Source organism: Macrotis lagotis, chromosome X (genome assembly GCF_037893015.1).
Source record: "Macrotis lagotis isolate mMagLag1 chromosome X, bilby.v1.9.chrom.fasta, whole genome shotgun sequence".
NCBI classification, from domain to species: Eukaryota; Metazoa; Chordata; class Mammalia; order Peramelemorphia; family Peramelidae; genus Macrotis; species Macrotis lagotis.
Window position 1 is genome coordinate 656,067,916 of NC_133666.1, and position 14,293 is coordinate 656,082,208.

General features: G+C 42.9%; 1 protein-coding gene across 3 annotated transcripts in view; it reads right to left on the reverse strand.

Annotated features, from left to right (window-relative positions):
* Positions 1 to 772: 772 nt before the first annotated feature.
* Positions 773 to 14,293, reverse strand: part of GOLGA3 (golgin A3) — a 37,829-nt gene continuing 24,308 nt past the window's right edge. For all 3 annotated transcript variants that reach the window (XM_074205172.1, XM_074205174.1, XM_074205173.1), the window contains exons 14-24: positions 13,902 to 13,996; positions 12,171 to 12,387; positions 11,303 to 11,446; positions 10,779 to 10,976; positions 9,745 to 9,861; positions 9,315 to 9,454; positions 8,131 to 8,263; positions 7,450 to 7,572; positions 5,967 to 6,131; positions 5,012 to 5,172; positions 773 to 2,574 (exon numbers count right to left, since the gene is read on the reverse strand). In XM_074205172.1, the coding sequence (XP_074061273.1) occupies positions 2,367 to 2,574; positions 5,012 to 5,172; positions 5,967 to 6,131; positions 7,450 to 7,572; positions 8,131 to 8,263; positions 9,315 to 9,454; positions 9,745 to 9,861; positions 10,779 to 10,976; positions 11,303 to 11,446; positions 12,171 to 12,387; positions 13,902 to 13,996 (1,701 nt within the window). In that variant the 3' untranslated portion in view covers positions 773 to 2,366. The remainder of the gene's footprint in view (positions 2,575 to 5,011; positions 5,173 to 5,966; positions 6,132 to 7,449; positions 7,573 to 8,130; positions 8,264 to 9,314; positions 9,455 to 9,744; positions 9,862 to 10,778; positions 10,977 to 11,302; positions 11,447 to 12,170; positions 12,388 to 13,901; positions 13,997 to 14,293) is intronic.

Consider the following 14,293-nt stretch of genomic DNA (forward strand, 5'->3'; position numbering starts at 1 on the left):
CTAGAGAATTGCATTCAGAGCTAAAACACTCAACCCTGTGAATTCTCTGAGCCAGAAGGGAGGAGACTGGCTAGGGATTTGGGATAAACACATTGCAGAGAGTCAAGAAAATTACTGTGTTCCTCAAGGTGGGACGGGGAGCGAGAGAAGGAATGAATGTGAAAATAAGAGTAGAAAGAAGATGAAGATGAGCAAAAGAAGTCTGACTTCAGCCAACCAACATTCTAACAACTAACCAAGCTTCTCTTCCTTTGTGGAAAAGTGAACTCCAACCACACCTTGCTAGGGAGCACCCCATGCAGCTTGGGGCAGAGACAGGTATGAGGAGATCAGTTGCACCTAGTGTCATCCGAGGCTAGCAAGGGGACACTGCAGCTTTTGTTGGCAAAGATGATTTTCCAGGATGGCAAAAGGATCACCCTCACACAAATGACAATTCTTTAGAAATGGCAACATTGGATGGGAGTATTTTTTTTTTCCTAGCATCACTGAGTGCATTTAACATTAATGTTATCTTAACCTTATCAACTAACAATAGGGTATTTTTATGTCCTCTTGCAACACAATTTAAGAGGCAGCTTGAACAATACAAGAAGGGTTTAAGACCATACTGTTTTCCCTATGGGAGTAATTATACTTGTCATATATAGAGTTAAACATGAGCATACCTGGACTGATCAGTAACACTTCATAACCTCATTTTCAGGCCAGTTTTTCTGCATAATAGGCATCAGAGAGCCCCATTCATGTATTATTCCCTCCCTCCCTCCCCTAAAGTTTACAAACACAAAAATCTCCCATCACTTATTGCAATTTCCCCCCTAGATTTTTCTTTGCAAAATAAGCAAAACCAAACCCAAAGTTCACAAACTGCTAGCATCCCGATCCATCATTCTGATGGTTTTAGTTTGGGTGTAATGATGTGGAGTTGAAGTGTGGCCTATCCAGGGTGCCCAGTTTGTAAATAAAAGTATGCTAGGGTTTCACAAGTAACCAGGAAAGACAATCAAAAGACTGCCCTGTTAGTGGGGTTTAATTTTTTCAATTCATCTCCATCAGAAACAGTAATTTCTAAGCAGGAAAGAGACTAAAAGGGCACTTTTTTTTTTTTTGTAAATGAACCTAAAATGTTTGTAAAGTCCAATCTGCAAGGAGTGTTTTTTCTCTTGATGGCTGCACCAACTCTCACCTTGTGTCAGTTTGAGGTTAAAATCTCAGGCCATCAGAGTCAAAGGTGAGAGGGGGGAGATCCTTGCTATCTATCTCTGACCTGGCTGGAAGATTCTAGGAACCTAAGTCAGAGGCTAGCCAAACTAGAGCACCCTATCCATTACCAACCTCTTTCCATCTTTCTCTTTCCTTTTCCTTCCTCCCATTCATGCTCTCACCTCCCCAATTCCCCCTTTTCCTCTACTTTGGCAGAATCCAGGTCTTTCTGAACATCCTGGTGACAGCCCCCAAATTCCTCCCCCCATCAACTGCAGTGCTTTGGCAAGGGAGCTGGAGGCTGTGTCTGTGCCAATGCTTCCACTGAAAGTGAAGCTCTGTGCATTTTGCAAACAGTCAACAAAGGAAGGTGATGGGGAAAAAAAAACCCTACCCCAAACCCTTTCATATAGGCATTTTTGTGTTTGAAAGGTATAGTAAATAAAATAATTATTTTTCTAAAAGCCTTACCTGTACTGGTCAGCTTCCCTAAATATTCTATGTACAAGATTTTCTAACAGCAGAATTAAACATGGCAACAAGAGACAAAAAGAACAAAAAAAGACAATCCAAGTAATTTTTAAATTATATAAGGGTATTTTGTAACAATTATATGATTTTTACTATTTATAGACATCCAACTATAGGATGTATGTGTTTAAAAAATAAAGTAGAAGGTGCAAAATAAGTGTTTTCTTCCCTGTTGGGAAATAAAGCCTTCCACCAAGATGAGAAGAAAAGTGAGACATGGAGCAAGAATGCCAGGCCAGATGACTCCCTCAATGGCAACAATTCTAAAATTTCCTTCTTGACAGTTAGCCAAGAGGATCTCTCAGAATTTTGTCCTGACACATCATTCCTCAAAACGGACCCAGACTCCCATTCAGAAAAGTTAAGAGACAAGATCCCATTGGAGACTTGAGTTGCTTTGGTAGGAAGTAGGATCGTGTCACAGGAATCATGTATTAAGCATGGCCCAAGAATAATAGGTTACTTCTCTGGTCCTTTGCCATCACTCTCTTGTACCCTCATAGGCAAAAGGAGAACTCAAAACTGTAATTCACAGAAAAACATCAAATACACAGTCAAATAAATAAGGGTGATAAAAACAATAATCCTTCACACATTAGACAAGAAGAGACCCAGGGAGCAGCTCGAGGTCATTGTTCCAACATTCGTTGGGTGTAGGCAGGGTGGTTCTGTTCCTTTCGGTCAATGCTGGCATTCTCAAGTTCCTTAGGGACAGCAGGAGGGCAGGTAACCGAAAGGTCCATTAAGTGGCCCTCCATCTGAGTCCACGAAGACATCGATTCATGTACCGTGATTGTGTGTTCTTCCATTTGGCGCTGAAGACTATCCATTTCCTGCCTTTTAAGGAAAGGAAATATGTAAAAGAAATAAATACTGATTGTGTCAAAAAAAGACAATCTAGGAACATTAGGAAGAAGCATAATAATTTTCTACCACATTTAAGAAAGGTTCTAAAGCAAACAAATACCTCCTTAAGAACTGGATGTGGCTGAAAATAAATTTGGACCTTCAAACCATATACTAATATGAAGTGATGTTTGTCCTTCATTTTCAAAGAAGACCACAACTTGAAGAAGGTGATGCCATGACAAGTTACCAGCCTCACTTTCTACCTCCAGAACCATCTGGGACCAGAGACCAGATATAGATCTGGATAACTGGAGATGGCTCTGGATGTGAGGCAATCAGGGTTAAGTAACTTATCCCAAGGTCACACAGCTAGGTTAAGTATCTGAGGCCAGATGTGAACTTAGATCCTCCTGACTCTAGGGTTGGGAGTCTATCCATGGCACCACCTAGTTTTCCATTAAAAGGAGAGTGAATAGAGCACTGGGCTGAAAGTCAGGAAGCCTCCTCTTCATGAGTTCAAATCTCATCCTTCATCTAGTTCTAAATCCATCTCACTGTATTACCTTCTAATCCAAATTGCTTTTTTTTTTTCTGAAAGGACAGTCTGTGAAACTTGGTCAAATGATGTTAAAATTTAAGTAAATGATAACTCTAGCATTCCCCTTTCTGAGACTAATAACTCTGATAAACACAGAAACGAAATGAGTAGGGTCTGACTTTGGGAAGAATATCAAAGGTGCTGGTCCTTCCTGACCACCACTTCCTTTTTGAGCTTTAATAATATGACCTACAATTTCTCAGCAGTAGAGATTTAATTTAATGATAGAAGTCAAATTCATCATCCTATCATGTGCAGCCTTCATTCTCTTCCCTTTTTGGAAGATTAGGACATTTGCCCTACTTACTTGAGTTCTCTCCTAGGCTCTATGATTTTCCCCAGGTCACTGTTTGTGGCTTCACCAATGACATCCGCCTTGTTCTTTCCCAATATCTTGAGAGTTAATCTGTACCTGGTGACTTGAAAGCATCGATGGCATTCAGGTGCCCTCCTATCTCTCCTTACTTATCTTAGGCTTTATTTTCTTAAGTCCAAAGAGAATTCCCCTTGGTAAAGAAAATAAAACAGAAATAAGAAGTGCTTCCTCTTTGCTGCCAATTAAAGTGTCCACCTGGAACAGTAATCTTGACCTTTGTTTTGTCTTCCTCTCTTCAATGTAGTTAAGAACTTTTTAAAAAAGTTCCTCCCCCAAGGCAATGAGGTTGAGTGACTGGTCCAAGGTCACACAGCTAGAGAATTATTAAGTGTCCAAGGCTGGATTTGAACTCAGGTCCTCCTGACTCCAGGGCTGATGCTCTATCCACTATCTACTAGCTGCTCCAAGTTAAGAACTTTCTAGACATTTTTTTGTTTTTGGTTTTTTTTGCAAGGCAATGGGGTAGGTAATCAAGTGCTTAAGGCCAGATTTGAACTCAGGCCCTCCTGACTCCAGGTCTGGTGCTCCATCCACTGCGTCACCTAGCTATTCTACTTTTTAGACATTTGAAAACTTTTGAAATTAAAAACTAAAAGCTTTTCTCTTTGTCCAACTTTCCTAATAATCAAAGAAATGCAAATTGAAACTATTCAAAAGCATCTACCAAATTGACAAAAACAAAGAAAAGTGACCAAATTTAATGATGGAGGACTGTGGTGAAATAAGATGGTGGTCGTCAGTTGTGTCTGACTCCTTGCAACCCCATTGGGGTTTTCATGGCAAAGATACATGGTCTAAAATGGACCTGAACTACATAGGAAGAATGGAGGACTACTGAGAAGGCAGAGAGGGCGAGGGTGACCACCTGGCTCTACCTCTGGGTGCTGATTAACAAAGTCTCTCTCTCCTCAAGGCAGCGGCTAGCTGATCTTATATGGGTTGGCTTTGCTTGATTCCTATTCCCCCTTGTTCAGAAGCCCTTACTTGCAATCTCTGCAGAGTAGAATCCAAAATCCTTTGAGCAGGGTCCAATTCAGACTCCTTTATTTTGAATCCCTACAAAACTTAAATATATCTAATTTTCTCTATTATATGTATTTTATATCCTAAATTGTGAATAGCCACTTTCCTGAATCCTGGGTACACACAGAAGGTATTCAATAATGGAGGAGAGGAAAAACCAAAACCAAAAGGGCTGCTCTGAGAGATGAGGCCTCCTAGAGAGGCTGGGAGATTGTTCCTTGTTGGGGATGTGCACAAGGGGAGTCTTGTTCAGGTATGAATCAGGAGAGAGGGTCCTTGAGCCAACTCAAATCCTGTTAATCTGGGAGATGCAACAAAAGGAGCTTTTTAGGCTGGCAGATTCATTTGTTGGCCATTTGATGAATGATATATATATATCCCTAAAGGATTTAGTTTTCTTTACTAAAAACTACACAAAAAGATCCTACTTCAGCTGCTGGAGACAACTGTTCAGGTTCTTGAGAGGCTCCTTGCTCACAGTCGGCGGGGGTTTGAGCAGCTCCTCTAGGAGGGAGGCAGGGACAGGGCAGTCTGGGATTTTCACGGGAGTCACAGGGTTAGAATTAGTCTCTCCCTTCAGTTCCTTCCTCTGAAAAACAAACATGTCATCAGTGCTGACTTACATTACCTGTGGGGGTAGAGAGAAGGAAAGAAGAGGAGAGAGGGAGAAGGTGAATACAGGTGTATAAATTTCTGCATACTGTGACTCAGGTACAGCCAGGAGAGCAAATTCAGCAGGGACAATACCCATGTCTGGATGTCCCCCAAGTAATAACTAGCATTTTAAGCTCATTTTAAGGTCTGCAAAGCACTTTACATGGAGGAACTCATAAGTAAAACTTGTGATCTGAAATACAACCCCCCTTAGATAAGAACCAGAAGATAAGAGTTTTCCATAAAGGTTTGCCTTGGGCATCATAAGGAAATATTATTTATCCCAGTGGGACACTGATTTTTACAGTGATTCACTTCTTAGACATATGAACTATAATGACACAGCAGGAAGAGACCCTGCAGAGTGGGCCCAGGCCTGCCTTGAGCCTAAACCAATGATGTTGGGGACCCTCAGCCTCAGGAGCTGCTTTCTGAACTGGGCTGCCCTCATACCCTGTCTTTTGAATGAATCTCAGGGCCTGTCACCTGGATGAATCAGATGGGTGTGCCCACTGCCATCGGGTGACAGGAATATGCTCCAGATGTGGCTGGAGGATCTTTCCATCATAACCACTTCCACATAAGACATTTTAGCATTAATGAAACACAAAGCAGCAATTAGGGGGACCCAATTCTGCTGGCTGAGGCCATGCAGCAAGAGCCTGTGGCCCATTCTGGGGGTGGGACCCTCTTCTGCCCTCTGCAGAAGCTCAGCATGCGGGGTACTACCTTCTTCATTTTGCCATGCTTCAGGTCCAACTTCAGTTGCTGGTTTTGCTGCAGTAGTGTCTTCATGCTGTTTTTCAGCTCTGTCACCTTAGCCTGAAGGGTGAATTTATCTTTCTGGGTCATTGAAAGATCTTCCCGGGCCAGCTCCAGCTCACTTTTAATATTCTGGAGAGAGAAGAGTGAGTGTTTTTCAGCTAGTGTGGAAAATCAGAAGCTGAACTATTCCCAAAGTGCTGAGGCAGGCCTGACTTTCCTGGCATAAGTATTTTCTTCCTTGGGCCCCTCCCTTCCTCCTGAGGCGAGAAGGAGAGGGGGGCTGGCTTCACTCTCTACACCAAGGGTGAGTCCCTGCTCTACAGGCTACAGGGCTACCCATAGGCCCATTCAGAACTCTCTCTTTCAGTTGGAGTAGCGGCACTAGGGCAGTTCTCACTGGCTGAATGCCAGCACCAAGAGGAATAACAATGGAGGATTATGGCAGTGATTTCCTTTGCACTGGGATTGCTTATCTGCTAAGTCTGTGCCAGCTGCCCAGAGCCAAGGACTCACAAAGCCAGCAGGATCAGGATGCCTCGGGAGGCTTTGGAGCCACATCTTCAGCCACTTGGCCAATTGGGTTTTCTGAAATAAAGAACTTAAACACAATTCCCCAATATCCATTTTCTTTTTTTTAAGGTTTTTTTTTTTTTTGCAAGGAAAATGGGGTTAAGTGGCTTGCCCAAGGCCACACAGCTAGGTAATTATTAAGTGTCTGAAACCAGATTTGAACGCAGGTACTCCTAACTCCAGGGTCTGTGCTTTATCCACTGCGCCACCCTAGCCCCCCCCCCCCCAATCCATTTTCAAAGGAGGAAAATGGTCCTGATGAAAACAGCCTTCGACCAAAGACCAGTGATGGGACTCTCACATGCTCGGGCCATCCTGGAGCAGAAGTCCGACTATTCCCATGAAATCAAATTTTCACTTTACTCTGCCTGCCTGAAAAGTCATTTATTTAGAGGTGAGCAGTCTAAATTGTCGCAGAATGCTTTTCCCTTCTACAGGGACAGTCTGGATTAATCACTCAGAAGGACATTTATCAAGCCCATGCATGAGGCTGCTCAGTATTGCCACTGTTTTCTTCTATTAATAATGTTTGTCCTTCATTCTCGACATCACAGGAAATGATGTCATGACAAACAGATGGGGGGGGGGGGCTATGCTAAGTCACCAGCCCCATTTTCTCCTTCAAAGCCATCTAGGTCCAATGGCCAGATATGAACTAGGACAAATGGAGACAGTCCAGGATACCAGCCAGTCAGGGTTAAGTGATTTGCTCAAGGGTCACACAGCTAGTAAGTATCAAGCACCTGAGGTTCGATTTGACCTCCTAACCTCCTGACTCCAAGATCAGAGCACTATCCACCGCTCCACCTAAAAACATCTCTTCTGGAGCCCCTAGCCAGATCCCCTCCCTTGGGGTCCCACAGGATGCCTCAGCTACCTGCAATGCCAACTGGATTCCTTCTACTTCCTTCTGACTGTGCTGCTCCGTTAGATCCACCTGCTGCTTCAGGCTTTGGATTTCTCTCTCTTTTTGACTTATCTCCCATTTGAGATCTTCAAGCTGAAGGATGAGTATAGGAAGCAAGGCAGAACATTGTTGAAAGACAGTTTTGTTAATCCATTAGAAATGACAAATTCCTAAGGACTGATCTGTCCGTCTGCTGTAAATGACACCTCATTCCATTTTTTTTGAAGGCAATGGGGTTAAGTGACTTGCCCAAGGTCACACAGCTAGGTAATTATTAAGTGTCTGAGACCCGATTTGAATTCAGGTACTCCTGACTCCAGGGTTGGTGCTCTATCTACTGTGCCACCTTGCTGTCCCTTACCTCATTCCATTTTTAAAGTTCAACAATCTATTGACTCATTTAATAACAGGCTAATGTAATCAGCAGGACCCAACAGCTTCCTGATTTTGGCTGTTTAATTACACAGCCCTTTAAGGTTTTTACCTATTGGTTTTTTTTTTTTTAGGTTTTTTCAAGGCAAACGTGGTTAAGTGGCTTGCCCAAGGCCACACAGCTAGGTAATTATTAAGTGTCTGAGGCCAGATTTGAACCCAGGTACTCCTGACTCCAAGGCCAGTGCTTTAGCCACTATGCCACCTAGCCGCCCCTACCTCTTGGTTTTCAACAGGCTGTTTGTCCAGTTGTTCATCCAGCTGCTTCTGCAAAAGCTGCAGCTGAGCCCGAGCTTCTGCCAACTCTTGTTGAAACTGGGACACTTCTTGGCAATGTTTTCCTTCCTGTGCCCTAGGGATGGAAATGGTGATAACAAGAATTCTGTGCTGATCTGTAAAAGTCTCTCAATTCAGTATGAAAGTGGTAGAATCTGCCCGTGTTCTGGTTCTTTTTTTTTACTCAACAATTAGATGGTCTCGTATGTAAGACAAAAAATAGTGCTCACAATGATGTTCCCAGAGTTTTGTTGGCCTGAACGATACCACCATTAATCAATCAATCAATCAATCACTCAATCAATTAATTATAAGGGTTTTTTTTTGCAAGGCATTGGGGTTAAGTGGCTTGCCCAAGGTTGCACAGCTAGGTAATTATTAAGTGTCTGAGGCTGGATTTGAACTCAGGTCCTCCTGACTCCAGGGCCAGTTCTCTATCCACCGCACCACCTAGTCGCCCCTCCACCATTAATTTATAAACACACAGACTCCAAGAAATAGGTAAGGACGCAAGCTGGTTGTATAGACCTAATAAGGAGGTACTTGTGAGGAGACTGGTTGATTATCCTGACCATGTGCCACCTGTACTGGTTGCATTTGCCAGCTCTATTTTCAGGGTGATTTATTACACACTTGCTAGCTAGCTTGAAGCCTGTGTGCTGGCATAAACTTAGTTTATTCATTAAATCAGTTAAAAAGCGACTGGTGGAGTGCCCCCCAAAAGTGGGCCAAACTGAACCTATGCTACAATTCCTCATCCTACCCAAGAGCCCAATCCAAGGGCAAACATGGCTAAACCAGGGAAGTCTGCCCTACTAATGATTAGGCCCTGACAGGCCACCCTGCTCTGTGCCTCTGGCTTTCAGACTGCAGGAGACACTGAGATGCTGAAATATTGCTCTGACAGATGGCTAACCCTTATCAGACTCATCCTCTATGTTGGGCACTCAACTATTCTCATCTCATGGGATCCTCTCACAATAGCTCTTTTGGAGCAGGAGCAGTTGTCACCCCCATCTTATAGCTGAGAAAATGGAGGTGTGCAGAGTCCAGGCTTTGACCAGGGTCATCACATGGCCAGGAAGTGCCTAGGGTTACACTTGAACTTAGGTCCCCTGACTACTCACTGTAGGCTGTCTGCCTCTGCTTGGAGCTTCTGGACAAGCTGCTCCTTGGCCTGCAGTTCCTTTTTCACCTCACTGAGCTCCAAGGCTGCGGCTCGGAAATGACGGCGGTTGTGTCCAGCTTCAGCCTTGGCAGCGGCCACCTATTACAAAAGGAAACAAGAGACGGGCCAAGAAACAAATTAAGGTGCATTTTCTGTGAAATAAACAAGCATTTCAACAGACCTTTTTACTTCTGGAGTAGACAAAAGGACTTTTTAATTGTAATCCTAGAAAGTGTCTGAGAAAGGGCTTTTGCCACTCCTATCTGTTATTTATTTCTAGATCTGGCCAAGCCTACCTGGGCCCAGGAGAAGTGGGGTGGGGGTAGGGTGGTGGGATGTATGCGTGCGCGCGCGCGCGCGCGCACACACACACACACACACACACACACCTGCTCCTTGAGGCTTCGCACTTTGGCCTTTTCCTTCTCCAGCGCAGTCTGTAAGGTGTGAACGAGCTGCTTCATCTGCCGATCTTCCTCCTCTTTGCGCTGTAGAACAGCCTGAACCTAGACCACAGGAGGATGTGGGTTGCGCACTGCCATTTCAAGTATCGGGGGACCTCAATCAATATAAAAACCAGGGCTGTGGGCACGTGAGAGCATTGCCACAGAGGGACCTCTGGCAGGGGGCTGCATGCAGGACCCTGGACACTCTGTGATGTAAGACTTAAAGACACAGTGGTCTGAGTCCCTGGGAAGAGACCAAGACGCTGTCTCAGAGAAACTATTAAAAATTCACTCCTCAGTTTGCAGGATGAAGATATGTTATTCTTTACTGTTGGGGCATCCAGTCAGGTCCCCCAAAGAAGGCTCTGGACAGGCAACAGCGGTCTTTATTGGATTCTCTTGCCTAGTCCCCCATATGGGAAGTATGGGGAAACTTTGGGGAAACCCCCAAAGAAGCTAAGTGGGAACCCTCAGGAATAACCAAGACATAACAACTTCTACTCCCCCCCCCAAAACAAAAGAAAACCAAAATCAAAAACCATGTGGTAACTATCTTGATTTGTCTAGAGGTTAAAATTATGCCTTAAGAAAACCTTTTTGAGTAAAATGACCAATTAAACCACCGCTGTATAAAGCATGGAGAAATGTTTTCATTTCCACTGTGGAAATTCTATCTTATTCAGGCTAGATAGGAAGAAACAGCAGTTCTGCTTGTGGCTGGCTGTCATATTCTTTCACCCTAACTTTTCTTCAAGAGAGATGTGTTTTGAGGGTGGCTAGGTGGTGCAGTGGATAAAGCACTGGCCCTGGAGTCAGGAGTACCTGGGTTCAAATCCGGTCTCAGACACTTAATACCTAGCTGTGTGGCCTTGGGCAAGCCACTTAACCCCATTTGCCTTGCAAAAAAAAAAAAAAAAAAGATGTGTTTTGAATTTACGATCCTGAAAATCAACCCCCCAGCACCAGGCTCCAGATACCTGCAGGTTCAGCTGCACTAAATCTGCCTCCCTCTTGGCTAATGCAGTTTCGAGGATACTGTTGTGGTCCCGTAAGGCTGCATTGGACTGTCCCAGACCTGTCAGTTTTCCCCGCTCATGCTCTAATTCAAGAGTCAACTTCTTATTTAACTCTTCAAGACGCTTTATCTTCTTCCTAAAGCCTCTGGATTCTTGGAGCTGGGGAAAAAAATCATAAGAAAGGGCCACTGTGATCTGAGCTGGTTGTGCATTGTTGTGAATAAAATAATCAGATGAATAGATATCCTACAGAAGAGACTGTAGGGGGATAGACCATGCCAACAGAGTATGTTCCAGATGTCCTAAACAGCCTGCAATATGAAAGCACGACAGCAGCCCACAAGATTCCGAGGAAGCAGTTTAAACCATCATAACTACCATCACCACCCAGTGCATTACTATAGCATCCAGACAAGCTCTTGTCTTTCCTGCTGCTCCCCACTCTCTATCCCTGCGGCATCTCAAGAGAAAGCCGAGATGACTACCTCATCTTCCAGCTCGAGGACCTTCTCCCTGTACTCTTCCAACTCTTGACTGGTCAGGGAGATGATTTCCTGAAGCTCCTTCTCTAGCACCATCTTACTGTGACCAACAGTCTGTAGCTCCAGTTCCAGGACTTGGATTCGTTCCTGATGATAGAGGGGGCAGTTTCAGTCAGGAGGGCACATGACCACAATCACACCACACCACATGGCATTATTGACTGCTCTTTGAGTAATGGTGGTTTTAAGGGGCAGGACTTGGTTTTGGTCACTTATATAAGTTTCCTAAACAAAGCAAATATTTTAATATATTTTCTTAGAAGTTTTATTTAGAAGGGGTTTGACTTTATTTACCCAAATCATGTACATTTTAATATTGTAACAAATGAAATCATGGGACACCATTTTTGTACTCAATTGGTGAAAGAGAGTTTTGAAATCAGAAAATAGGATGGGCCTATGCTATATGTTACAAACATTTTAAGGTTGGCAAAAGCCCCCCTTATGGGCCATGGGACAGCAGAGACTGTTGAATGTATGGTCAACCCAACACAGAGAACTCTTAAGTAATAAAGGCTATGGGACATTCAAGTGGCTGTTTTGAGTCTTGTCTTATAAACAACTAATGAGAAAATGTATGCCCACAATTGAAGATCTTTTCTCTGACTCTGTAATTTATCTACCACTAAGTTCTCGATCTTTCTAATAAAGAAGGATCTTTGGTGCTGAAAGGTATTTGAAAGATCTCATGACCCACCACCCTCCTTTAACAACTGAAAAAAGGGAGGTGATTGATTCTCCTCCTATACTGGCACTCTGAGTCACACCTCCATGGGGGGGGGGGGGGGGGGGGGATGACACATGGACCTACATTTAGAGCTTGGTTGTTTCCTCCATCTGTGACCTGGGCTCTGAGTTTGGTTAATTCTGCCTCTGAGGATTCTTTGGCACTGAGGGCTTCCTGGAGGCGGCGGCTTAGGATGCCCACTGCGTTCTCATAGGCTTTATGTTTGGCTTTCATCTCTTTCTGGGCACTGGTCAGATCTGAACCCAATCGCTTCATCTTCTGTTTTTGTTCTGTAATGGCTCTGGAATACAGTAAAGAAGGAAAAAGGAAAAAAATCCAAAAAATGTCAAACACTGAAATGAAATAGAAACGATTAAATTCATATAACTGCAGAGTTTAAAGCTAACTCATGTCACAATATGATACAGGTTATGGTTCCAGTTAGGAGGTGACAATATCACATTTCTTGACTTCTAAATTGGATGGAATAGAAATGAGAAATTCAACAGAATTCAGAAATCAAAATTTAAAAAAAGTTATGTTACAATAGAAATAAAAGAAATAACTGACAGAGAGAGAGAGAGAGAGAGAGAGAAAGAATATGAACTAGGATCCTCTCATTCCATTTCAGGCATTTCTACTGGATAGTATGATAGGAGTTGGCCAAGTCAATTGCCCTTTTCAGTCCTCAACTAAAAAATAAGGGGTTAGAGAGATAAAATCGCTTCTATGCCATTCTCTGATTAAAAAGCATGATTTGAAAGCAAAAAGATAAGGTCTGGAGCACTTCTGCCATTTCTACCCACAGGTTATAGTCTGCCATTTTGTGAAATAGAAAGACAGGGGCAAAAAGATTTTTTGCAAGATAAACCCAACTTTTTTTGGCAAGATAGTGAGGTTAAGTGACTTGCCCAAGGTTACACAGCTAGGTAATTATTGTGTCTGAGACTGGATTTTAATTCAGGTCCTCCTGACTCCAGGGTTGGTGCTGTATCTACTGAGCCAACTAGCTGTCCCAATGGACCCAACTTTTAAGGGTGCCAGGGAAGCTTCTCATTTACAAGGGATTCTGAATTGATTCCTTTTGTAGAGCTGTGTAACTTTTCACAATGTAGTAACAGTTTGTCCCCAGTTTGTCCAATATGCCAACCTGGAATATCCCACCTTGGGTTTTTTAAAAGGTGGACCATGCCCATACTGGTTCTTGACAAACAGAAATCAACTCAGAGTAATAATATAAAAATGCCGATTTAATTTTAGTATTTGTGTATATCCTGGGCAGAGGAATAGGTTAATAAAAGTTTGGTGGGCTTGTAAACTTTTTTCCTTGTTCACAAGTACATGTATATATTTCAGAAGCATGAGCAGAACTTGATGCTTGCACAATTAAAGAAAAGAAGCCCAATGGCTGTAATGGCATCTACAAAATATTTAAAAAACAAAATTCTGAAGAAAAGAATATTCTCATTCATGGAAGTTTATATAAAAGAGATGTCTATGGAATGAGAAGATACATTTAGTATGAGATTTTATACTTATGGAAGAAAGGATTTTTATACATGAGATTGCAGAATCATCAAAGCATTTAAACACATATCTATGTATGTCTATTTCTATATGGATAACTATACATACATATATGTATGTGTATATATCTGTATCTATCTCAATGGATAGGCAGAGGTATCTGACCATATATAGGTATGTAAAGCATACCCACATGAATGCTAGCATGTGTTTATCTAAACTTCTGCGAATGTATGACCCTGACAATGGGTGCTGCTGAGCTAAGTCATCACACTCGGGCATACTTACTTTCTGGCTTCTAGTTGCATTTGTTCTACTTGTTGTTTCAATACCTCATTCACCTCTGTAAGAGATGTCAACTGTTCTCTATCAAATTTCAAAGACTGGAAAATGAGAGAGATGGAAAAACAATGTCAGAAGTTTGGAAAGGAACCATCTTTCACCTTGCTCTCCAATAGTTTGTTTCATGGTAGGAAATGCTATTTTTTTTTTTTTTTAGGTTTTTGCAAGGCAAATGGGGCTAAGTGGCTTGCCCAAGGCCACACAGCTAGGTAATTGTTAAGTGTCTGAGGTTGGATTTGAACCCAGGTACTCCTGACTCCTGGGCCGGTGCTTTATCCACTGCACCACCTAGCCACCCCTAGGAAATGCTATTTTGACTGTGATCTTCTACCTGGGAT